Genomic DNA, 26,033 nt, shown 5'->3' with positions numbered 1-26,033 from the left:
TTCTTTGGTGGGTTGCGAAGGGCCTCTCAGACTCAGTGTTTCTGGGTAGAGTGGATGGGATCCATCCCAGTTCCCATGGGGCCCTGAGTGTCTGGCCTTTAGGTAGATAGATGCTTCCCAGAGACACTTCTCTGCTCTTCCCAGTCAGAGTTTCTGTCCTTCCTGCTCACTTGTCTGCGATGCTTCTCTGCAGACTACAGCTTGACGGCCGCAGAGGAATGATCATTGCCTACATCTGGTTCAACTTTGGTGTGGGTAAGCATTGCATGAATCTCACCAAATTGTGTTTGTATTCAACATCCTTCTAAATGAGTGAGTCAGCGCTGAGGCAAAAGCCAAGGTCGTGTTCTCTGGGTGGTTTATCTTCATGAATCCCTGAGGTTTCTGCATATACACAGGTACTGCCACTATTCCGTTGGAGCAGGGCTGGGAGGCTTCTCCTGCAATGCCTAGAGTATTTTGAAGGCCATATGGTCTGTGTTGCAACTTTTCAATCCTGCCCTTGTAGCCACAGACACTAAGTAAACAGATGTGCCTGACTGTGTCAATAAAGCTTTATTTACAAAAATAGGCAGTAGGCTTGCTCCCAGAATCTGGCACACAGACTGCAGTTTGTCAGCCTCCAACAGCCTTCGACAGTAGGGTTCGATCCTAGCAGATTTATGTGTGAGCTTTAAAGTCTCTGTTATCATCTTGGGCAGTGAAAACAATGTTGCACAGAAAACAGTGAATTTTGCTTAACAAAGGATTCTACTATTAGGATATTAAGTACATTGAACATCACTTGTTGGCCCGTAAGAAAGGAAAATGGAAACTAAATTCCAGAGCACTAGCACCTTGTTTATTTCACACTGGGCTTTAATTACACCCCCCCCAACCCCCCAGTGTAATGCAGACTCTCCTTTCCCTTCCTTCTCCTTTCCTTCTCCTTTCCCTTCTTGCTCCTTCCCTTTGTATTACAATAAAGTTGACAGTGAGGGAGGGCATGGCTATTGTGGAGGAAGAAACAAGAGGGTCCTGATAGCCAGAGTCACTGTCTCTGTCTCCGACCTTGAGATAGTTGAAAATGCTCGGCTTATGGCTCGCAACCCATTACCATCTGCTGATCCTCACTGATTAGATGAGCTCATGTTCAGGGTGGTGTGGCTGTAGAGGGTCCTCCCTCACTGATTAATCATGGTCTACTATGGGAGGTCCCTTCCCCTCCTCTTCCCTCCCCTTCTCTCCCTTCCTCTCCCCTCCTGTATTTTGGATAGAGACAGAAATTGACAAGGAAGGCAGAGACACAGAGGCGGAGAGAAAGATAGACTTGCTTCACCACTCAAGAAGCTTCTTCCCCTGCAGGTGGGGACTGGGGGTTTGACTTTTGAGTACAGACATGCTCAGCCAGGTGAGCGTCCCTCTTCTCTCCCCTCTCCTCCACTTCCCCCCCCCGCCCCCCCACTTGCCACCAGGGTTATTGCTAGGGCATGATGCTAGTACTATAAATCCACTGCTCCTAGTGACCATTACTTCCTTTTCCCCCCTCCATTCTTTCTATTTTATTTGATAGGACAGAGAAAAATTGAAAGGGAAGGAGGAGATAGACACTTGCAGACCTGCTTCCCCTGCTCGTGAAGTGTGTGTATGTGTCCCCGCCACAGGTAGGGAGTTGGGGCTCAAACCTGGATCCTTGCACATGATTCTGTGTGTGTGCTCAGTTAGGTGCACCACTGCCTGACCCCCAGCCATTTCTTTATTTTCTTTCTTTCTTTCTTTCTTTCTTTCTTTATTTATTTATTTATTTATTTATTTTTTGCCTCCAGGGTTATTGCTGGGGCTCGGTGCCTGCACTACAAATCCACTGCTTCTGGAAGCCATTTTTTCCATTTTCTTGCATTTGTTGTTATGGCTGTTGTTGTATAGGATAGAGAGAAATCGAGAGAGGGAGAGAAAGATAGACACACCTGCAGACTTGCTTCACCACTGGTGAAGCAATTCCCCTGCAGCTGTGGAGCCGGGGGCTTGAACTGGGATCTTTAGGCTGGTCCTTGTGCTTGGTGCCGTATGCACTTAACCTGCTGTGCTACTGCCTGAGGGGCCCCTCCCCCAATCCATTTCTAAAGATTTGCTTTAGTGCCCCTTCTGATAGCCCTCAAGATTACACCCTGAACTCTACACACTTGCTCCAGGCCACAGAGGACTCTGTTTATGTGCAACTTCTGTTGGGAAAGGCTATACACTGAAAAAGTGTCAACAGTTATCTGTCTCCCTCCATCTTTTTAAAAGCTGACTTTTACTGACTCCTGTTCTTGAAAATGCATTTTTCTACAGTCACCACTCTTAGTAAATTCATGCATAGTCTGCCTGTGGAGCTCATTTGGAGATCTGATTCCATATGGCAGTGTTTGTTGAACAAGATGTTAGCCTTAGATTTGCTACTGTGGTTGCTCCTACTTGCAGTGGGAGTTATGTAAGAAGCTAATAGAACATGGGAGTAGCTGTTGGAGTAGCAGGGGATAAGGGAATAGATGATGGAAGGACAGAGGCTTGAACTAGGCCCGAAAGCCATGATCTGGGCGGGGGTGGGGGTTGGGGGTTGGGAATCCTCTGCTATGGAACTCCTCAAATTGTGCAGGGGGAGATGTGGGAACAGGGAGCCCCCCCCCCCCCCCCCCAGTGTGATGACGGAAGAACTCCACAAGGGTTGTTGAATGACAAGCCCAGGAAGTGAGTGGGACTGCGGTTATGGGAAGGCTTGAGCACCAGATGCTAGTTTATTCATTCTCTCTGTGTTTGATCTCGTAAGCACACTGAACTCTGAGGCTTGTGTGTAAGAGTTATCTTAACAGTACTTTAACCATTTAGCCAACAAGTAATCGGTTCATGATTAAAATGAATCAGAGAAGAGAGGTGCTGGAGCCTATTGTAAGAATCCAGAGGCAAGATGAGAGGTGCCTGGGTGGGCCAGCCGCAGTGGGACGAGAAAGAAGAGCTTCAGAGAGCCTACAAAAGATGGATTGATGGGGCGTGATGAGTAACTGAATGTGGTTAGCAAGAGTGATCTGCTTTGCACTATTGTTTGCTTTTCTTGTTGATGTACTTTGTCTGCCAAACTAAACTGCAAACTGGGAGGGAACAGACTCCATATTTCATGGTGCTTTGAGCTAGGTGCCCGCTGTCTTTTTGTTCCTGCTTGCAGAGTTAACTTGACACCTGCTGTTCCACAGAGCATAGCATTTTAAACAGTGACTGTCACTCCCTCCTAAGAGAAAGCCCAGATGAAGAGATAGTTATGAGAGGCAGCCACTTGTGTTAGTTTTCAAATCACTATTATACTAATTTTTAAAAAAGATTTATTTATCAACACAAAAGAGAGAGAAGCAGAGGTCATCACTCCCACCCGCCTTGGTGTGTGTGTGTGTGTGTGTGTGTGTGTGTGTGTGTGTGTGTGTGTGTGTGTGTGTGTGTGTGTGTGTGTTGGGGGGCTGTCGCACATTCATGATGTCACTGCTTGGGGCCACTTTTCTAGATAGAAAAAGAAACAGGGAGAAGAGAGGCATCATAGCACTGACAACCCCTTAGCCCCTCCCAGAGTGCCATGTCTTGTGCTCAGGGCTTGAACTTGGGCCTCACATGGAGGCGGGTTATCTTTACAGGTGAGCTGTCTTACCTCTCTCTCTCTCTCTCTCTCTCTCTCTGTCTCTGTCTGTGTCTCTCTCTTAAGAGAGAGGCTGCCAGCACTGCTCCTCTGCTGGTGGAGCTTCCTCTGTGCATGGTGCTCCCACATGGTGCTGGAACTCACACCCAGCTCATTGCACTTGGCAAAGCACAGGCTCTACTGGGCAAGCCATCTCCTGGTGCACTGTACTTAATTAATTGCGCTGTGACTCCTCATACCATGAATATGACTCTCTGGTGTGTACAATTTCCTTAACTTGTTGCACACATCATTGTCTTATCTTTGGATTTTTGTTTGTTATACCTAGGAGGAAGCCCACATGGTATACACTCCTTCCCACCCCCCAGCCTTTACCCGCAGTGTAGACTTTTGAGACCACTCGATGAAAACCAGTGGGCTGGGTGGGTTACACACTGGCGTGGTTCGTAGATCTGGAGGCTGGCAAGACTGCTGGCTAGGGTGTCCTGGGTCATAGGTGGACAGAGGGGCCCCCTTTATAGGACACCACCCTGGCAGCCTCTACCCCAGACACCATTGTATGGGGTGTTAGAATTCAACGTACAGGAATTTTAAGCGACTGTAAACATCACTTTATAGAAACACCTGCTGATTCTGGACGTCCTTTATGAGTGGGGCTCTGTATGTTGACCTTCTTCCACTGAGCACGTGTAGGATGTGTCTAAAGCTGGAACTCTTGTTACACGCCAGTGCTCCAATGTGTGGAATGCAAGTCCTGCTATTCACTCACCAGGTGGGGGGCATTTGATTGTACTCTGTAGATACTCTTACTACTGCTGAGAACATTTGACTACAAGAGTCTGAATGGCCACATCTTTCAATTCCTGGATTGTATTTAGGAGTGAAATTACGGGTCAACATGGTAACTTCATGCTTAACATTGAAGAAATGCCAGACTGTTGCCCAGAGTGGCTGTACCATTATTCATCCCTGCTGTCGTGTGTGACTGACTGTCCTAGTTTCTCTCCATCTGCATCAGCACTTGCATTTGTTTCTTTTTCTTTTATTTACTTGTTTCTGTTAAAGAACTACTCCACTGCTCACAGTGGTGCTGGGGATTGAATCTGGGGCCTCAGAGCTTCAGGCATGAACATCTTCTGCATAACCACTGCTATTTTCCCAGCCTGTTTTTTTTTTTAATATAAGATTTATTTGTTCCCTTTTGTTGCCCTTGTTTTACTGTTGTAGTTGTTGTTGTTAGATAGGATAGAGAGAAATGGAGAGAGGAGGGGAAGATGGGGAGAGTAAGATAGACACCTGCAGACCTGCTTCACCACCTGTGAAGTGACTCCCCTGCAGGTGGGGAGCCAGGGGCTTGAACCGGGATCCTACTCTGGTCCTTGTGCTTTGCGCCACGTGCGCTTAACCCGTTGTGTGTTTTATTTCTTTTTGTTTTAGCCATCCTGGCAGGTGTGAAGTAGTGTCTTAGTTTTTTATGTTTCTTCTGATGGTTAATGCTCTCACCTTCTAAGGACTTTTTAAAAAAAAATTTATTCCCTTTTTTTACCCTTGTTTATTGTTGTAGTTGATGTTGCCGTTGTTGCATAGGATAGAGAGAAACGGAGAGAGGAGGGGAAGACGGGGGGAGAGAAAGACACCTGCAGACCTGCTTCACTACTTGTGAAGCAACTCCCCTACAGGTGGGGAGCCGAGGGCTCGAACCGGGGTCCTTAGGCCGGTCCTTGTGTTTTGTGCCACCTGTGCTTTACCTATTAGGCTACCGCTGGACTCCCTTAAGGACTTGTTTTTTTGCTTGAATATCTTTGGTGAAGTGTATACTGTCCATTCAAATCCTTTGCCTTCACTTTAGTGTTTTTTTTTTTCCTTTTAACTGTTGATTTGTAAGAGTTCTTTATATATTTTGGATAGAAATCCTTCACCATAGCTTGCGTCTCCTCTAATATGGAGATTGTTGGGTTGCACTGATGAGGATAGAATAAAAACGTGTGTTAAACTGTCACCAGCTTAGTGAGTGTGCAGAAGTCTCAGGGCGCAGAGCTGCCCATTTATTGATGAGGACTGGCCTCTGGGACCAGACACCTGCATGCACCTGGCAGACACAGATCTGATGAGTGACCCCTGCTTTATGGGGCTCGACTGGCACCCTGTGCTGTTCCTGGTGACCTCGAGGTGGCTGCCAAGGTAGAAAGACCACACATTGTCTTCTGGGGGTGACAAGAATATTCCCTGTATTACTGTAAACATTAGGTGGTGTCATACCCCAAGGAAAGCCGTGCGAGTCCTCAAAATAACTTTGACATATTTAAGCCCAGTTTTGTAAGACACAGAAATGTGAAAAACAAATGATGCAGTGGTTCCATCCAAAGAGAAAGTATTTACAGAGGGCTATATCTGATAAGGGATTCTTAGCCAAATATAGAAAGGACTCTTAAAACTCAGGATGAAAACAAACAAGCTGATTTTCTTAATGGGCAAAAGTGTGGACTTGGGACATAGAACGCTGGGCTTGCAAACATGAGGTCTCAAGTTCAGTCCTCAGTAGTGAGTGTGCCAGAATGATGTTTTGGTTTTCTCTTCCTCTTTCTGCACTGCAGAGAAATAAATCTTTTTTTTAAATTATTTTATTCCCTTTTGTTGCCCTTGTTTTATTGTTGTAGTTATTATTGATGTTGTTGTTGTTGTTGTTAGGACAGAGAAATGGAGAGAGGAGGGGAAGACGGGGAGAAAAGGATAGACACCTGTAGACCTGCTTCACTACCTGTGAAGCAACTCCCCTGCAGGTGGGGAGCCGGGGACTCAAACCAGGGTCCTTATGCCAGTCCTTGCGCTTTGTACCACCTGCATTTAACTCGCTGTGCTACCACCTGACTCCCATGATAAATAAATCTTAAAAGAACGGGAGTGAGAATGTGCGTGGGTGGGTGGAAGTGGGAGGTGGGCCTTTGGCTCCAAATTCATAGGTTCACTCCCCCATACCATCATAAGCCAGAGCTGAGCAGTGCTGGGATGGGGGGGTGGAGAGTGCAGGATAACCAAAAACCCAAATTCCACACCATATGTCATCAGGGAAAAGCAAATTAAGACACAGAAGTACCACTGCTCACCTGTTAGAATGGCCAGAGTTCCGAATGCTGCTGACACCAAAGGCTGGCAAGGGTGTGCTGCAGTGGGTGTGCTCATTCAGTGTTGGTGGGAATGCAGGATGTGCAGACAACTGGTAGTTCTTAGACCACTAAAGACGCTTGTATCATATGACCTAGCAAGCATGGCTTGGTTAAATATCAAAAAGCACGCTTGCTAGGTCATATGATACTAGTGTCGTTAGTGGTCTAAGAACCTAGCAACTGTCTGCACATCATGGCTTTTCTGACAACCCAGTAATGGCCCGTAAAAGACAAAATTATGAGGGGGCTAGGTGGGTAACACAGTGGGTTAAGCGCACACGTGTTTTGTACTTTGAACTTCAAAGATTGGAAGTTTGTAGGTAGTGCAGAACCTCGAGATATTATCAAGAAGAATTTTGATAATGTTTTAAAACTTGGATTTGAATCAGTAAGAATTGGGGATTTTAGTTGAGTCTATTATTATCTTGAAATCATTATAACTTTAATTGGTTTGCCAAATAGGCAGATTATTTGTCAATCCAAATGTCTTTGATCAGCATTATTCCAGTAAACACATTTTCTTCTTTTGCTAGTTTAATATGACAACAGTCAATTCAAATTTTGTTTTAGGTTAATTTAGTAGGTGTAATTTTTCCAAGTAAGCAACCAGCATCTTAGTAATGTCTTTTTGATACTGGCCTGGGAAGTGGCACCTCTTTGCTGTTAATGATGGAAAAAGTACAAGATGCTGAGACTTTGTTTTATTTATTCAGTAGGAGTTTTTTTTTTCTCTCATCTTTATTGTGCTATAATTCACATTATAAAAATCTATCCACCAGACAGAGAAGAGGAAAAAAAGGCAAGGCAATCAAAAGTAATAATAGATGTGGGCATGATATAAAAAGGAACGAAGAAAGGACCATATTAAAAATGGGGAAAAATATAGATAGATAGATAGATAGATAGGTAGACAAACAGACAAATAGTTATAGAAATAATAAACCCATATCTGTGACCTTGGGAGAACCACTGCAGTTTCTAACAGAGGGGTTGTGGACTCAGAACTCTGGTGGTGGGAATGGAATGGAGTTGTACCCCTGTTATTTTTGTAATTTTGTAAATCATTAATTTGAAGAAAAATCTGTCCAAAAAATGTATTCTGTAGTTTTTAGTATGTTCAAGAGTTGTACAACCACACCGTAGTTAATTGTAGAACAGATTCATAAGCCCTTAAAGAAACCTGCACCCCTTGCTCCCAAGGCCCCACACCCCTCTGATTATATGCAACTGCTAAGCCACTGAAGATACTTCAAAGCACTTCCTTTTAAAATAGCTTCAAATAGAATAAAATATTTAGGGTTTTTTTTAAATATAAAACTCTCTTATGTCAATTCCTATGAGCAAAGAGTTCTTTAAAAAAATTTTATTTATCTTTATTTGATAGGACAGGGAGAAATTGAGATGTGGAGGGGGAGATAGAGAGACAGAGACACCTGCAGACCTGCTTCACCACTTGTGAAGCCTGCCCCTTTCAGGTGGGGACTGGGGACTTGAACCTGGTTCCTTGCACTTGGTAATGTGTGTGCTCATCCAGGTCTGTCACTGTTCAGCCCTCTTTAGGTGTGAATTTAACCACAGAAACACAAGATTTGTATGTTAAAAACCACAAGATACTGGGAAAAAAGTCAAGCCCTACTTGAATGGAATGACATCCCATGTTCATGATGGAGCTGCCACTGTGTCCAGGCCTTCCCTATAGAGATGCACACACAGCCCCTGCCCATACCCCGGCAGGTGTTTGCCATGTGACATTTGATAAACTGGTCTTAAAATTCACACACACGTCCAAGGGATCCAAAATTATCAAAGTAACCATGAAAAACAACAAAAAAATAAAGTTCGAAGTGCTCACTCTCTCAATTTCAAACCTTAGCAGCTAAACTCTGGTAATCCTGCCGTGTGACTGGCAGTACAGATAGATGGAGGCCCAGTGGGGTGGGGTTCAGTGCAGAAGTAAGCCTCACTTGATTTCTTTCCTACTGTGACAGCAAGGTCTTGGGACCACAGCATAGCGCAGGGCCGGCCAAACAGCTCACTTGAACAGTGTGTTGCTTTGCTATGTGCGAGACCCAGGTTCGAGCCTAACCTCTGCTGCATGAAGAAAGCTTCTGTGCTCTGGAGTCAACCCCCTCCCCCACTGCACCTCTCTGTCTCTAGCTTAAAAAAAAAGTTTGCAGTAAATGTTACTCGGATACATAACACGTGTGGCAAGGATGCGGGGAAGTTGTAGCCTTTACTGCCAGCACAGTGCAAACAGGGCAGCCCAGTTGTCGGGAAATAGGCTGGCAGCTCCAGGGAATGCTGAGCATAAGAGCTGCCCTGTGAAGCAGCAGTTCTGTCCTTAGGGATAGACCCCAAAGAATGGAAAACATGTCTCCACAGAACCGTCATTAGCAGCACTGTTCACAGTAGCCCAAACTGGTGACAACCAAAACGTTCATCTTGTGGGCGGCTGAACAACACGCAGTGTATCCATGTGACCGAGTTGTATTTGGTAACCAAAAGGGATGAAGCACCAGTTCTTGCTGTGTTGAATAACCTTGAGAACATTGTGCTCAATGACAGATTTCAGTTACTAAAGACCACATAGTGTCATATTCCATTTCTGTGAGGTGTCCAGAACAGGCAGATCCATAGAGTAACTGTGTGTGGGGGGGTGGTGGTGGGGGCTTCTTTGAGGGGTGATGGAAATGTGAAATTAAATGGTGGTGATGGATGGACAACTCTGAATATAGTGAAAGTCACTTTTATTTTTTAAAAAAGATCTATTTATTTGCTAATGAGAGAGAGAACCTGAGTATCAGTCTGATACATGGGATGCCAGGAGTTGAACTCAGGATGTGATGCTTGAGACTTATTCACCATCGCACTTCCTGGGTGCCTGTATTCACACTTCTAAAAATTATGCGTATTAGGGTTTGTGAATTGTATCTTAAGTTGTTATATTTTAAAAATGTATACTGAACAGAACACTGCAACTTTACAATTCTTTGTGTCACTGCCTAGTGAGTAGTAAGATCTAGCAGAGTTATCTTTTTTTGGTCATATTTGTTTACTTTAAAAAAGTTGTCTGTTTAGAGCATTCTGGCTTCCTTATGTTGTATGTCAGTTTGGCACCAAATTTTACCCTTTCAAAACTCTCAGGGAGGGGACCAGGTGGTGGTGGTGCACCCAGAGAGCGAACACAATACTGTGTGAGGACCTGGTCAAAACCCTTCATCCCCACCTGCTGGGGAGAGCTTCAGGAGTGGTGGGGCAGGACTGCAAGTATTTCTCTTTCTGACTCTCGCCCCCCATCTCTCTCTGTCTCACCCTTTATCAAAGTGAAAAATAAAAGACCTCCAGTAGCAGAGGAGCCCCATGACAGCCATGGTGGCAAATACACAGGCATGCAGTGCGGACTGTGCAGAGCGTGGGCTTCTGAGTTGGGCAGTCACGGCACCTCCGTGCAGGCTGTCTGCTCTGGACTAGGAAGCTAGATCTTGCCCAACCTTGCTGTCCTTATCTCTTGTGAGCAGGAGGTAGGATGTCACCTGGAAAGTGTAGTTAATAGAGTTTGGCACAGAGTAAGCTCAATAAATATTGACAATTGTTAGTTCTCAGTTAATTATTAAATTTTCCACCAAGATGTTTGCCATATATGAAATAGCTTTCCACAATATCAAACAGAATTGTTGGGATAGAGGAAAATCTTACATTTATTTCCTCCTTGTTTAAAAAAAAAGTGCGCTAATAAATCCTTTAGTTAGTCTTATGTCTAGGAACCCAAAGTAGTAAAACACTGCTTAATAACCATAGACATCAAAATGGCCAGTGAAAATTGCCCACAGCAACAAAGCATCAAGCCAAGATAGCCTTCTAGGAGAGTTCTTTCAAGCTCAGTGTACAGATCAAGAGCTCTCCCAGTGTACAGTTTTGTAAACACTAAGAATTTTCTCCAGATGTGAGGTTTTTGACGTTGGAATTTTCTCTCAACTGTCCTTTCTTGCCTCACCTCTGTCTGTTCCTCCCCTCTTCTCTTCCTTTTCCCCTCTCTCGGTGGCGCGAGTCATTTTAAATTTAGAATCAGTATAGGCTTAAGGAAATGGCTTAAAAGCAAGAATAGCTGTGTGTGAGAGGCCTTGATGGTGATCCCTGGCACCACAGGTGAGCAACAAGAACAAGTGAAGTCTGCGAGCGGTGGAGCAGTATTTTGAACACTTTGGTGGGGCAGCAGTGGATTGCATGCCTGGCAGTGTGAGACCCCGGGTTCCACCTGGGGCACAAGGGGGTAAAAAATAACCTACAAATACATCCATTCTCCTTATGGGGAACAAGTGACCATTTAATTTCTGCACCTGCTCAGTGAGAGTCTAGGGAGACTGCTCTCCACCAAGGCTGTCTGGGGCACCTCAGATGGTAGCTTTGGACATCATGGAGCACGATGAACTTCTTACCTGCTCACCTGTACTTGTCATTTTATACCACACGCAGCTCCAGAAGCGACACACAGCACTTCCACGAGAAATACTGGACTGACTGCGTGGTCCCAGTGACTTCACTCCAGGGCGCAGGGGCACAGGGCCTGCAGAGTTGTAGGGCTACAGGAGGCTGCCTCCCAGCACAGCTTGTGCTCCCCTCCTCCTGGTTCTTTCAGACTTCTTTCTGGTTTTGATGTCAACCTCACGAGCTCTGGTGACATGCTCCCCCTTCTCTTTTTCTTTCTTTTTTTTTTTTTAATTAGGTGAGAACACTTTTTATTGGCTGGAAATTGATCTGTATATTGAGATCTTGAGCAAACTCTCCTATAAAGCTGTCTAGGCTTGATGCATTGCTTTTGTGGGCAATTTCCACTGGCCATTTTGATTTCTGTGGTTTCTAGGCAGTGTTTTACAACTTTGGGGACCAATATTAGCAATTTATATGTTCCTAGAAAACTGTTCATTGCAGCTCTTAAACGGTCCCTCTGCTATACATTCTTATATTCATAAAAATGTGGCCCTGGTGTGGGGCAGTGGACCCACAGGCGTGAGGTCCCCAGTTTGATCCCTGGTATCACACGGACAGAGTAATGCTTTGGTTCTCTCTCTGTTCCTTTTGTTAATAAATAATCTTTAAAAAATTATCTTTGTGGTTTTTCCCTCCTTTTCTTCACATGGGTTATCATTGCCTCCTTAAGCTTATAAAGATTTGGTCATTATAAAAATGTTAATTGTTTAAAATAACTGGCTTCTGCTTCAAGCCTCTGGCTACCACATGAGAGCTCACTTCACGAGCATTGGGACAGTGCTGTGGTGTCTCCTCTCTCTGCCTTTCTTTCACCCTGTGTCTTAAAGGGAAAGTCCTCTAGAAGTGATGGAAGGAAGGGTTCAGGCTTTGAAGCCACAGCAGAATAAACTGGTTGGGTGGTGGTGGTGTTTCAAATAGCTGTATTCTGATTTTGCAGACAGCTGTCCAGTTGTTTTTCTCATTGATGTGTGATATTATTACGGTTAATTACTTCTTTCATTGGATTTACTCATCCTTCTTTAAATGGAAGCCTAGTGTATATATTTTTCATCTTTTTTTCTGATTTTTAATGAATGAATTTAAGCTTATGTGTTGTGATGTAGTATTTTCGTTTTTTTTTTTCATTGACTGTGAATAGTTTCTCATTTCCACTTTAACTCTTTCTTTAATCCAAGACTTATTTTAAATGGGATTTCAGAGGCTGGTGGTTAAGTGCACACATTATAGTGTGCAAGGACCTGGCTCCAGCCCCTGCTCCCCACCTGCAGGGGAAGCTTCACAAGTGGTGAAGTTAGGGGTGCAGGTGCCTCTTTCTCCTTCTGTCTCTTCCCTTCCCTCTTGATTTTTTTTCTCTGTCTCTATCCAATACATAAATAAGTAAATAATAGGATTTCACATTTTCAGATGTGTGGCTCTTTGTAGGATTTGCATTTGGTGTGGATTTTTATTACATTTAGGGAGTAAATGTAGACTGTATCAATTTGGGAAATTTGTTTCCTTTGGACCTTAGTACATAGTCAGCTTTTCTAAATTCTAATCGTGTACTTTTGAAAAAACATGGATTTTGTTTTCTCTTTCATGATGTTGACTTCTTGGAGACCTTTGGTGGCTCTTTTGTGCAGCTGGGATTTTCTGTGTGTCTGTCCAGGTGCAGGTGGACTGGAGGAGGTGGTGGAAGGTGCTGGCAGAGGGGCCATTGTTCTGTGCAGTGCCCCCGCTCTGTAGCGTGCCAACTGCCCCTGCCCAGCACACTTCATGTCTCCCAGGGCTCAGCTTCTGCAGTCGGTCCTGCAGCTGGAGGCAGAGCCTGGTGCTGGGGGCATGGACATGCCTGAGTGGCAGGTGCTTATGGTTCCAGGTCACCTGCAACAGCAGCCTCTAGGATCAGTGCCACCTGGTCACAGGTGCCGCATGTGGCCATGTCATCTTTCCTCTTGCTGGCCCTTCATCTTTTTAGGAATTCTCTAGTCTGTATTTCCTAGACTGTGTTGTCATCCCTACTGCTGGTGGGGTGGAGGTGGTATCATGTGCTCAACCTGCTGGTCTAGAAGCCTGATGATCTTTTGATCAGCGTGGTGCCACCATTGAAGAGAGAGAACGAAGTAAAAATCACAAGATTTCAGGAAAGCAGTGAGCAGGGTAATAGAATGGACACTTATAGGGCTCTGTGAAACCAGTTTTGTTTTGTCAGTTAATTTTAGCAGATGTTTTCTTTATGGTAGTCTTCAGAGCTTTCTATTTTTCTGTTCTTACCGATGTTAGAGGTGCTTCTTTTTCACTTGGTCTTGCCTCTCCTAACACACTGGTTGCACCTTCCTGGAAAAGGGAGAATTCAGACATGCCCTGTCCAGATGGACACTGTGGGAAGAACACAGAGAGGCCTTGGTGTCTTTGTGATTTTTTTCGCAGTTACTAGTTAAGCTTAGGAAGTGGAACTTCAGGGGCCGCGCAGTGGTGCACCTGGTTAAGCGCACAGGTTACAGTGCACAAGGACCCTGGTTCGAGCCCCCATCCCCCATCTCCCATCTGCAGGGGGAAAGCTTCATGAGTGGTGAAGTAGGGTTGCAGGTGTTTCTCAATCTCTCTCCCTTCCCTCTTGATTTCCAGCTGCCTCTATCCAATAAGTAAAGGTAATAAAAAAAGAAAGTGAAACTTTTGTATTTTCTTAGTCTAGTCTCATAGTCATTCTTGCCTGAAAATTGAAAGATTACAGTCAAATAAAAGGAAGAAAATGATATATTTGTTTATATCATTCCAGATTTTAAGTATGTGCTGTTTATACACAAACACCAAAAAATGAGTCATAGTGCACACTCTACTTGTTATGCAACTTGTTTTCAGTTTTGTGTTCATAGAGTATGTTTGTTTGGTTTTGTCATTGCTGGGGCTTCATCTATACAGGCTGACTTCTTTAGACAGAGAGAGGCAGAGATGGGGAATGTCACTACAGTACGAGAACTTCCTCCAGGGCCGTGGGGACCAGGCTTGAGCTTGGTCACATGTGTGGTGACGCAGGTGTCCAGAAGAGCTATTTTACCAGCCTTCATAGAAAATTTTTAGACCAGGTCTAGACTTTGAAATTACTGCAGAGGTAGTAAGCTGAGTTCCACAATCGTGTATGCATTCCCCCTTGGGTAAAGTCTAATGATAGTGTGTAGCTTCTTGGCATTAGTGAGTATTACTTAATTATTACTACATTATTATTAACTGAAATCTGTCCTTCATTGCAGTTTTCTTAATTTTTACTTAGCCACCCTTTCTGTTCTGGGACCCTCTTCAGGACACGACATTGTATGTAGTTAGCCATCATGTCTTCCTAGGTTGCTCTGCTATGACAGTCTTTGGCTGCCCTTGATTTTGAAGGTTTGGTTGGGTCAGGTACTTGGAGACTGTCCTCAGTTAGAACTTGCCAGAGGTTTTTCTCCTAGTTGGGCCAGGGTTCTGCATTTGGGGAGGAGAATCCAGAGGTGGAGAGCCATCGTCACCACTTCTTGTCAGAAGTGCACACTGCCGGCAGGGCAGGATCTGGGGCTGGTGCTGTGAAGTGTGACCGCTGCTGAGTTGTGCATGCCAGGTTTCTCCTCTGGGCAGCCCTGAGAAATACCCACCCAGGCAGTGTCATCACTGTGTAGCTGTCAGCCGTGCTCCACACAGAGGCTGCACCAGGTGCCTGCGGTCCCTGTCACCAGACACATTCCCAGACAGCATGTGGCTGTGGAATTCCTCCTCCCCCTGTTCATGTGTGCTCTTTGGATGGTGTGTGTGTATGTGTGAGAGTGTGTGTGTGAGCATGTGAGTGAGTGTGTGTATGTGTGCATTGTGTGAGTGTGTATGCATGCATGTGTGTTTGTGTATTGTGTGAGTGTATGCATGCATGTGAGTGTGTTTGTGTATTGTGTGAGTGTGTCTGCGTGTGTGTGTGTGTTGGGGGATAGTGATCTCTGTCTTCACCGTGGAGTCTGCAGGATTTATTTGGAGTTCTTCAGCACATTCAGCTTATCTCTCCTCCACTGTGGATGGACTCAGTCATTTGATACTAGCATTGTGGGCTCATATACTCGGGCTGTCGCCCACTCCCGCTTTACTGTGTTGCTCAGTGTCTCAGCTTTGACTGTTACAAGCTCTGTGCCCTTGAGGTGCCTGGCCAGTGTGGAGCTTTTCAAAGCCTGTTCACCTTCGTTCATTATCAGCTGTCCATCACATTCCCAATGGTTCTGGAATCACCGAGTTCCCCAGGGAGTCCTTATTTTCTAATGGGCAAAGACACCAGAAATGAAACTTTTTTCTAACTAAATAATTCAAGTATTGTCTCATGTCATAGTATATAGTTTTGTACAGTGCAAGATTTTTTTTTTTAGAAATAACTTCTGTTGAAGTATTATTTATCTATAATAAAACACCCAGCCTTTGGAACTGTACAGTTCAGTGCATGTTAGCCACTGGGCATGGCATTCATCTAACCACCAGCCTAATCAGGATAGAGAACATTTCTCCCATTCCAGAAGCAGAAAGTTCCTGTGGCCTTTTGAAGTCTTGCCACCCAGCCCTGGATCCAGTCAATGAGTGACTCAACTTTTTCATCGATTACTTTTGCCTTTTCTGAAGTGTCTTACTCATGCCTGCGTGCAATATGTTCTCTAAGTGTCCCTGAGAGGTCCAGGTTTTTACATCTATTTTCCTTTTCATTGCTGCTTTATATTCATTGTGGGAATCCACCTCTTGTTTGTCTTGTCCCTTGCTGAATGGCCATCAGGTTGTCATTTTTGGCTGCTAGGAATAGAGTTGCAGTCAATATTCATGTACACAGATTTTTGTGGACATATTTCTATTCCTTTGGGTAAAAATCTAGCGTAGAATTAGTAGGCCAAGGGTAGGTTCTACTCAGTACTCTCCCAAAATGGCTTTAATTTTATTCTTCTTAGGGATGGGTTCTCCTCCTCCACATCCTCAACCAGCACTTTTTAATTTGCTATTCTAGTGGGCATGTAGTGGGGCCCTATCATGGCTTTCTTTTCACTAATGATTAGTGGTATAGAATATTTTATGATAACACCATGAAAAATACTATCAAATACTTCAGTGTTCCAGAACTGAGCAGCAAGGAAAGCTAAACAGGGGAAGAGTGATAAGGGACTTCGTGTACTATGGATTTCTCATACCCAGATGAGGTTTTTGTGACGTGCTACCTTGCTGAACTGTCCTCACCATCGTTCTGTGCGGCAAAGGCAGGACTGCTTCACCTGTCAGCTAACTGACAGAGAATGTTGACAGGACTGCCTCTTGCTGCAGTTATTATCGTCACCTTACCCCCCATTGCTCAGGTCTTGAGTATCACCACATAGACCAGTCTGCTTAATTCTAGCTCCCCCAAAACTCCCTCGATGTCCCCTTAGCCCTCAGTAAGCTACCACTTTGCTTAAAATGACTTCATCAGGAGAAATACACATCTTCATTGTATTTGGGGTGGGGGTCGGGCAGAGGTTGAGATTGAAGGGGCCATAGAGTGGGAAGGAGAGAGATTCATGGCTTGTGAAGATTCCCCCCCGCAGGTGAGGACGGGATTGAACTGGTGCACCACTGCCTGACCCTCTTGTATATTTGTTGAATTTTTTTTTCTACATTACCTCAGGAAGTAAATTTTTTAGAGGCCAATTTAAAGTGATTATTTATTATAAAAAACAAAAGATGGTTTTACTTTCCTAAAAATCACATTTTGGGCTCTAGGGCTGCACCATTAGTTGTTTTCCCTGGAATCCTCAGAACTACAGCCGGCCTGGTGTGTAGTGGATGCTCGGCAAGTGTTTCTCAGATATGGATGAACAGAGACGGTGCTCAGAAGCAGTGCCGTTTACGACTCGCTGTGACTTGCGTCTTCAAGAAGAGAGTGCAACTCCGTAGCTACCTCAGAGGCCGCTGGCTTGTCCAGTACTGAAGAATGAGATGCCACAACCCTTAGCTGCTGCTGTCAGTGCTACCAAATGAAATGAGATTGTATTGTTCAAGACTCACAAAATGACAATTTCCAAACCACCCAAACCTCCCACTGTGATTCATTAATGGCTTTCATCGAGTATTTTTTGGCAGGTGCCTTCTCAGATGGCTGCTTGGGAGGCCTGTCTGTTTTCTGGGGTAGAGGTGGAGTGGGGAGGGTGTTTCTGGAAGGTCGGATTGCAAAGGCATCCATGACTCCTTGTTGGAAAATCAACACGTGCTTTCAGATGTGACTTGACGAGGAGGCTGAGACGTTGAAGCTAATGAGCATTGTCACTGCTTGTGGCATTGGAGAGGAGAAGTAGACATGTTCAGGGCCACGGCACTGGTGGTTAACAGAGCTTGGAACTAACTGCTTTGTGGATGTAACGTCAAACATTTAAATAAAATTCTATGTCTAATGAAAACCTGAAACTTGCTCTGTCCTGGGCTAGGAGTTGTGCCTGTCTGTAAAATCACCCCAACTCTTCAGGCCTTTGTTCTGTTGTGAAATTGTTGAAGAACATTCCACTTGGTTTACTTGAGAGAGAAACATGCCCTGAAGGCAGAAGTGGTTCTCATTTGAGAGACTTTAATTGAGATACTTTTGTCTTCAAAGCAGAGGTCTAGCTTGTAGTACTTGGGAAGAGGTCCAGCAAAAGCCAGGAGTACTATGGCTTTGGGAACTGTTTCCTGTGAGGCCTGCCTGCTTCTTCACCTAGAAAGAGGTCTTCCACCTGTCAACTCTCTTGGCACTTAATGGCCTCAACAGTCCTTGGACATTACCCTTGAAAATGTGATGATAACTTTACTCATTAACGATGGGCTTTGTCCACATAAAAGCTTTGCAGTCTGTCCTAGACTTTACCACTTTGGGGGGGGGGGGCATGTACTCACAGGAATATCACAATTTAAAACTGCAGGGGAACACTTAACTACAACCAAGTATCATCAGTTAAAAAAGCCTTAAAAAAAGCCCTCAAACTTACTGGAAGAACACAGCATTTCAGGTGGCAGTGTGTGTGCCCAGCTGCGGCTTCTGGACTCTGAGCATGGCACTGTGAGGCTGTTTGGAAATGATGCAAAATGTACGCGGGTCTCTTCTGACCATAGCCGGGCGTGTTTCCTGCTAAGGATGGAGTGTCTCTGCCTCATGCTGCCTGGGCAGGTTGTTGCCTGATGCATTAGTTCAGCAAGTGCTCTTAAAGACAGTTCTGTGCTCTGGGGACACAGTGGCAGCTACAAAGGAGACAGCTTTTGTTCAGTGAACATCAAGTCTCATTTCCAATTCTGAGGGCAACGTAACAGAGACTGCTGTGGCAGTGTCACATGGGCTGGGACATGGTCACGGCCAACAAACCTGTCAGTTCGGCAGAGTGTGGGAACTGATGTTGACCCATGTGGTGTTTGGATAAAGGCATTTGAAAGGAGAAGCAGAAGCACTTAGGGACCCATCCTCTGCTTCCACTCACCTCCTGTAAGGTGAGCCGGGTCAGGTGTAAAGCACTTCTGTGACTCAACCGCAGGGATGGTGGCTCTGTGCTGCTGCTGAGGGGCCTCTGCTGCGCGCCTGATGCTGCAGGGTTTGGGATGAGAGCTGAGCTTGGGCACTTCGGAGGTCAAATCATTCGTGTGGTTTTGTCATTTTTGCATGTTAATGCGTTTAGGGGAGGTGAAGTGCTAACACTGGTCTTCACCGCAAAGAAGGTTTGGAATTCTGTCTCAGGAGCGTGGGTTTGCCAGTTTAGCCCCCCACCTCCACAGCCAGGAGCGACAGAGCTTGGTTGTCAGTGCAGCTGGGTGGGGAACGCCCGGGGGCCGTATATTGCCCCAGCAACCATCTGATCTGGCCCTGCCAAAGCAACCACAGGCAGAACTGAAAATCCAGTAAATCTAGGAGCTTTCTTTATAGCAACATTAAGTGCGAATTTTAAGTTGAGAATTTTGTATTACTTTTAGATGATCTTGTAAATATCCAAATGGTCCTTGGCAGAAAATATGTTGTTTACCCTCCCTCCCCCGGCAGAAAAAACATCGTGTATTGTTGAGTGGAGTCTAGATGGTGTGTGTGCACTAACGGGAGTGTAAGCTGATGGGGCGGGGTGGGGAGAATTTACTTCATTAAGCAAATAATGGAACTGAGTTCATTTTGTGGGGGTCTAAAGATCCGGGGTTTTTTTAGGCTGTTGATGTAACTGGAGTGTGATTTTTCTTCTTGATCAAGTGTGAGCATTACCCACAGGCATCACAGAGAGCTGTCAGATGAGAGGATGCAGACCGAGGACACGGACCAGGGAGACACTGACCAGAAGGCCTCTTCCCTTCCTGTGGGGACTCCGCTTTAACTTAAAGGTCTTTGTTTCTCCAAGTAGATTTTTAAAAAAATTATTGCTACCAGGGTTATCACTAAGGCTTGGGGCTGCACAACAAATTCACTGCTCCCGGTGGCCATTTTTTTCTTTTTATTTGATAAGATAAAGGAATTGAGAGGAAATAGGGAGATAGACACCTGCAGACCTGCTTCACTGCTTGTGAAGCTTCTCCCCTGCAGGTGGGGGCCAGAGTCTTGAACCTGGGTCCTTGCACATGATGTAACATATGCGCTCAACCAGGTACACCACTGCTTGTCCCCTCCAAGTTGACTTTTTAAAAAGTGCATTTTATGTGGAAAAGTTAGAAGAGGTCAGTCAGCACAATGCACATTAAGTCCGTGGCATAGGCTGGTAACTGTCTGTGGTGGGACACTTAGCTGGGTGGGCATGCGAGAGAGACTAGAGCAGTGCTCGGTTCTGGCTTGTGCCAGTGCCAGGGATGGGATCTGGGCCTCTGTTGTGTTATCCCCCAAGTCCAGTCCCCTGCATGGTGGCCCTGCATTACAGTGTGGTCTTAAGCTTTTATGACTGTTTCCTAGCATGGACGAAGAAGTCTGTCTCAAGACCACATTGTTATTTTAGTAGGAGCGGCCACCACTAACTGACCTGTGTGGGTGTGACCCTAAGTGACCTTTGCCCCACAGTTAGGTGAGATGCTCTTTGGGCTGTCACCGCAACACCACTGCACTTCATGATGTAAGCAAATTCCATTGGAATGAGCCTCAAGTGAGAACACTGTTGGCCTTGTCATAGGGACAAAACAATCTTTGGGGATATAGCCAGTTTTCTTCCAGCCACAGAAGCACCCCCATACCAGGTCTTCAGAAAAAGACCTGGAGGTCAGGTGGGTGATATTTGAGCTGGAGAAGTGAGGTGGGCATGTGGCAGGTTCAGAAATTGCGAAGGGCAGTCACAGTCAAGCTTCAAAGAGATGTGGGGAAGTGATGCCTCAGAGAGGTCACAGTGGGGTGGAGGCACACTCCGGGCTTGTGCACTTGGTGTGTGTGGCTGCTGACGGCTCAGTAGGGGTTCTAGGGGAGAGCCAGGTTTTCAAACAAAGGGGGGAGCTATTGAAAACTGTGAGAGGAAGGTTGAGGGAGATGGAACACCCTGCACCCATTTGAGAGTCCAGAAAAGTGGCTGATGGTCAGTGACAGAGAGTCCTAGGGAGACAGCACAGTGGCAGCACACCAGACTCGACAGTCTCCAGTTCAACCATTGGCACCACTATACATCAGAGGTGAATGGTGCTCTGGCTTGTCTCTTACAAAACTAGAATATTAAAAAAAAAAAAAAAAAAAGTAGGGGCAGGCCATTTTTTAAAAAAAAGTAATAAAATGAACTGAAGCCCTCCTATATCCAAGCTGAAAATGCAATCGGAAGGAAGCTCCCAGTCACAATAGCAGCCAAAAGCAGCAAAATTAGAACATGCTACAATCTGCCCATGCAGAAATGCTTGAGTGTCTTGGGGGACTAAAGAAGAGCCCAGCCCAGTGGATGGGTAAACATACTGCATGTAGAACAGGAATAGAGCAGAGAGCTACCCTCATTCATTCCTGAGGGCTTTTAAAAAAATGTACCCATTTGAAAGGTAAATACAGCGCATATGGGGGGGAATTTACCCATTACTAAGGAAAGAGGGAGAGAGAACTGGAGCATCGCATGCTGCTGCACACAGATCCTGGGCCTCACCCTGCAGGTCTGTTGCTCTAGCCCCGTGCAAGCTCAGGGGCCATGTAATTGGGGGAGGGCTCGCTGTGTGGGCCTCACTGCTCTCGCTCTCTCTCTCTCTCTCTCTCTCTCTCTCTGTGTGTGTGTACTGTTAGTATGATAGTAACGAAATAAGGATTTTAAAGGAATACTGTGAATAAGTGTATATAGTAGACAACTATGATGAAGTTGAAAAATTTCCAGAAAGACAGAAATTACCAAACTTAATTCAAGAAGAAATGGGATATTTGGCTCAACCTATTAAAAGTTGAGAGATTTGATTAATAATTGAAAACACTTTCTACAAAGAAAAGGCCAGGCTCCAGATTTCACCGATGAATTCAATTAGATGTTGAAGGAAAATAAATAACATTTGTCACAAACTTCTGCAAAAAGAAAATGAGTAGGAAAGACTACTTCCCAGTTCATCTGTGAGGCCACTGTCACTGAGAAGAAAACTAGACAGAGACAACACAGTACCAGGAAATCACAGAGCCACCTCTCCTGCCCTCCACAGCTGAGACTTAGCTCCGAATGCAGGTTGGTTTAGTATTTGAGAATCAGCTAGTATACTGCATCATCAGTAAACAACAGGTACCAAGTCATCATCTCAGATGCTGAAAAAGCCTTTGACAACGTTTTTCCCAAAACCACTTTATTGGGAGAAAATACTGGTTTACAGGAAGGACAGTTGTTGACATGTGGGTGTGGTTTCTCATCTCCCCACGAAAGGTGTCTGTCTACACTCCCACCACCATGCACTGGGTCCTCAGTCACCCTATTCCTGCCTCCCTAAGGCTCCCCTTGGGCTTTGGTGCTGGCACTACCAGTCCACTGCTCCTGGCACCTATCTTTTTCATTTTGTTGGATAGGACAGAGAGAAACTGAGAGGGGTGGGTGAGCAAGAGAGAGAGACACCTGCAGACGTGCTTCACTGCTTGTGATGCTATCCCCCTGCAGGTGGGGAGCCGGTAGTACACAAAACTCACATGGGAGAGGACCCAGTATCATTTCTGGCACCACCAGTAGCCAGAGCTTAGGAGTGCTGTGGTTAAAAACAAGGAAAAATGTGGTCGGGGAGGTGGTGCAGTGGATAAGGCATTAGACTCTGAAGCATGAGGTCCTGAATTCAGTCCCCGGCAGCACATGTATCAGACTGATGTCTGATTCTTTCTCTCTCCCCTCCTACTTTCTCACTAATAAGTAAATAAAATCTTAAAAAAAAAAATCATGCAGTAGGTCTGGTGATTTTCATTGTAGTAATTGATAGAGCCTGTATAACAATAACAAAAGTATTTATTTTTTAATTTTTTAATCTTTATTTGTTGGATAGAGACAGAAATTGAGAGAGGGAGAGGGAGAGAGACTGCAGCACTGCTTCACTTGTGAAGCTTTCCCCCTGCAGGTGGGGACTGGGGGCTTGAACCTGGGTCCTTGCACATTGTAACATATGCACTCAACCAGTGCACCACTACCTGGTCCCTTAACAAAAGCATTTATTATGTTTCTTCTACATAATAGCATTGTGTGGAATTCTTAGGATACATACATACACACACACACACACACACACACACACATATATATATATATATATATATATATATATATATATATATATTTCTACTTCTGAAACAAAAGCAGGAACCAGGGCATCACTTTCGCAATCGTGATCTCTGGAATCAAACTCAGGGCCTCACATTCTTAGGTCCAGTGCTTTAGTCACTGTGCGTCTCATGTACAACTATCTGCTTTTATTTTATTTTTATTATTTTCCCTTTTGTTGCCCTTGTTGTTACTGATGTCGTCGTTGTTAGTTAGGACAGTGAGAAATGGAGAGAGGGAGGGAAGACAGAGGGGGACAGAAAGATAGACACCTGCAGACCTGTTTCACTGCCTGTGAAACGACTCCCCTGCAGGTGGGAGCTGGGGGCTCGAACCGGGATCCTTACCTAGGTCCTTGAACTTTGCGCCACGTGCGCTTAACCTGCTGTGTTACCGCCCAACAACTGTCTGTTTTTACTGCGCCTTGATGATGGGTCTGCATTCCATGTCTTCTGCCGCCGCCCTCTCCTCGCCTTTTCGTCTCTGCTCCACTGGAGCTTGGCTGTATCCTGTGTCAGAATATCAGCGCACACAGCAACTTTCTTAGTCATTTTGTTAGCCGTCATGTCGAAGGGCAGATATGCTTTGGGTCTTACTCTGAGTTGCTAGTTACGTGCTCCTGTGGGTGTCCATCAGTCCATCATTATGTATTCCAGTGAGATTTTCAGTTTAAACAAAGATAGTGTGTGTTTGCTATAGTTGATCCCTAACTTGAGAAAACACTATATATATATATAAATTATCTTTATTTATTGGATAGATAGTCAGAAATTGAGAGGGAAGGGGAGACTGAGAGGGAGAAAGACACCTGCTTCACCACTTGTTAAGATTTCCCCCTGCAAGTGGGGACCAGGGGCTCAAACCCAGGTCCTGTGCACTGTAACGTGCGCTTAACCATGTGCACTCAACCATGTGCACCACCAACCAGCCAAGAAAACACTTTTTAGTGGCCATTTCCTTAACACAATACTAAATGGGAGAGATTAATAGGGAAGGTAATTTAAAAACTCTTATTTCCCTGCTGTTACAGAGACACATCCCACTCAGTGGTGCAGCAATAGGGAGCCCTGGACACTGCCATCCTGTAGTTGTCAGCCAGGGGCTTGCTGAGGGGGCTCTTCCTCGCCTGTCCCCAGCAGAGCAAGAGCCTGGGAGCTTTGGGAGTACCACTCCCACGTGAGCCCCATCCTCTGACCTCATCTAACCCCCCCTTTTGGAGCCCTGTCACTGTGGGGTCAGGGAGCTGACATACAAATTGGGTGAGGGGTGTGGGGCGCTGCTTGATCAGTAGCTTGTAGCTGGGGAATCATGTCGTGAATGTTAACCTGGTCCTTTTGGTTTGTTTCTAGTACTGTGTGCCAAGAACCTTGCAAAGAAAGACTTCTTCAGTAAGTAAACGTCACTTTTGCTCTCTTGCCATTTGAATATCCACACATTTCAGAAATGTTCAGCTTTTTTTCAAAAACACTTAAAGTCTAGCTGTTTGCTGGATAGATGCTTATGGCTTGCCAAACTTTATTTCCCCCTGGACAACAAGTAAAGGCTTCTGAGCTCATAGGCACAGAATCTGTATCACACAACACCAACTCCCTCTCCCAGCCACACTGTCTCTCTTCCCACCTAGCCATAGGCTTTCTGCTGTAGAACGTGTTCTCAGCTCAAAAACAGATGAGACATTTTTCTGTAAAATAGCTGTGCTTGACTAAAATTGTCAATCATAATTTTGAAAATAAATTACATAGGGTTGGGCAGTGGTGCACCCAGTTAAGTGCACACATGTGCAAGGATCCCGGTTCAAGCCCTCGCTCTCCATCTGCAGGGGAGATGCTTCATGAGTGATGAAGCAGGGTCTTCCCCCTCCCCCCAGCTTCTTTGATTTCGCTGTCCTATCAAATAGAAAAAAAGATGGAAAAAAAAAAAAGGAAAAAATGGCCACTGGGAGCGGTGGATTAGTGGTGCCAGCACTGAGCCCCAGGGATAACCCTGGAGGCAGAGAAAACCTTTTCTTTTAAATCACATCTTTAAAATCTTGTAACTCGCAGCCAGTGACATACTGAGACTCCTGGAGCACTGGATTTCCAAGCCTGAGGCCCCTGGTTTGATCCTTGGCTGCACCTCATGTATTGGAGGAGTGCTCTGACTTCTCTCCCTTTCTGCCTCGTGAAAGTCTCACTTAGTTGTAATAAACAAATCTTAATATAGGTGCATATTTTTGAAAACCCTGTAACGGGAGGAATTATGAAAAATAGAGGAACCTTTCAAAGAAAACTTAAACTCGCCCACTGTCAGACGGCCTATCTGTGGGATCTTCACAAGGACGCTGTGTGGTCCTCGGGTATGGTCCTCATGCCTGAGATGAAAGGAAGTTGTTCCCAAACTCTTGTTTGGGTACCTGGGAAGCTCTGATGGGTCCTTTGCAGACCTGTCTCTCAAATCCACACCTTTCCATCTCCTGATCTTTTTTTTTTTTTAATTTAAAAAATTTTTAAACCATTTATTATTTATTTTCCCTTTTTGTTGCCCTTGTTGTTACTGTTGTAGTTATTCTTGTTATTGATGTCTTCGTTAGACAGGACAGAGAGAAATGGAGAGAGGAGGGGAAGACAGAGGGGGAGAGAAAGACAGACACTTGGCAGACCTGCTTCACCGCCTGTGAAGTGACACCCCTGCAGGTGGGGAGCCAGGGGCTTGAACCGGGATCCTTACTGGTCCTTGTGCTTTGCGCCACGTGCGCTTATCCCACTGTGCCACCGCCCAACTCCCCATCTCCCTGCTCTTATAAGCTTGTTTAGACAGGTTAATTTTTTTAAATTAAATTTAGCATTTAAGAATTAATTATGACCCGGTGAAGACTTACTTCCATAGGTAAAATAAAGGTCAGCATGGCCATAGAAAAAGATCAGCCTATCAGAACATATTTGTTTGCCTGAGGCCCAGAGATCCCAGGTTCAATGCTTAAGCCAGAGCTGAGCAGTGGTCTGGTGTCATCATAGCTACTTGCCACCCTTTTGTCTCTTATATAATAGGAAAAAAGATCAGCATGTAAAAATTCTGAGTATCACTAATTTCTAGGAAGTATGAGTA

At 45.1% G+C, this 26,033-nt stretch overlaps 1 protein-coding gene across 7 annotated transcripts in view; it reads left to right on the top strand.

Annotated features, from left to right (window-relative positions):
* SMURF1 (SMAD specific E3 ubiquitin protein ligase 1) overlaps positions 1-26,033 on the top strand; it is an 84,477-nt gene that overhangs the window by 39,981 nt on the left and 18,463 nt on the right. For 4 of the 7 annotated variants that reach the window (XM_060173323.1, XM_060173322.1, XM_060173321.1 and 1 more), the window contains one exon: positions 24,299-24,337. In XM_060173323.1, the coding sequence (XP_060029306.1) occupies positions 24,299-24,337 (39 nt within the window). Of the gene's footprint in view, positions 1-193; positions 253-1,363; positions 1,391-1,551; positions 1,644-24,298; positions 24,338-26,033 lie in introns of those variants that run through there. The other 3 variants (XM_060173320.1, XM_060173319.1, XM_060173324.1) reach the window with 2 other exon arrangements.

The sequence above is a fragment of the Erinaceus europaeus genome, chromosome 15 (genome assembly GCF_950295315.1).
Source record: "Erinaceus europaeus chromosome 15, mEriEur2.1, whole genome shotgun sequence".
Taxonomy (NCBI): Eukaryota; Metazoa; Chordata; class Mammalia; order Eulipotyphla; family Erinaceidae; genus Erinaceus; species Erinaceus europaeus.
Note: the sequence above shows the minus strand (reverse complement) of the source record. Positions and strands in the feature narration are given on the sequence as shown.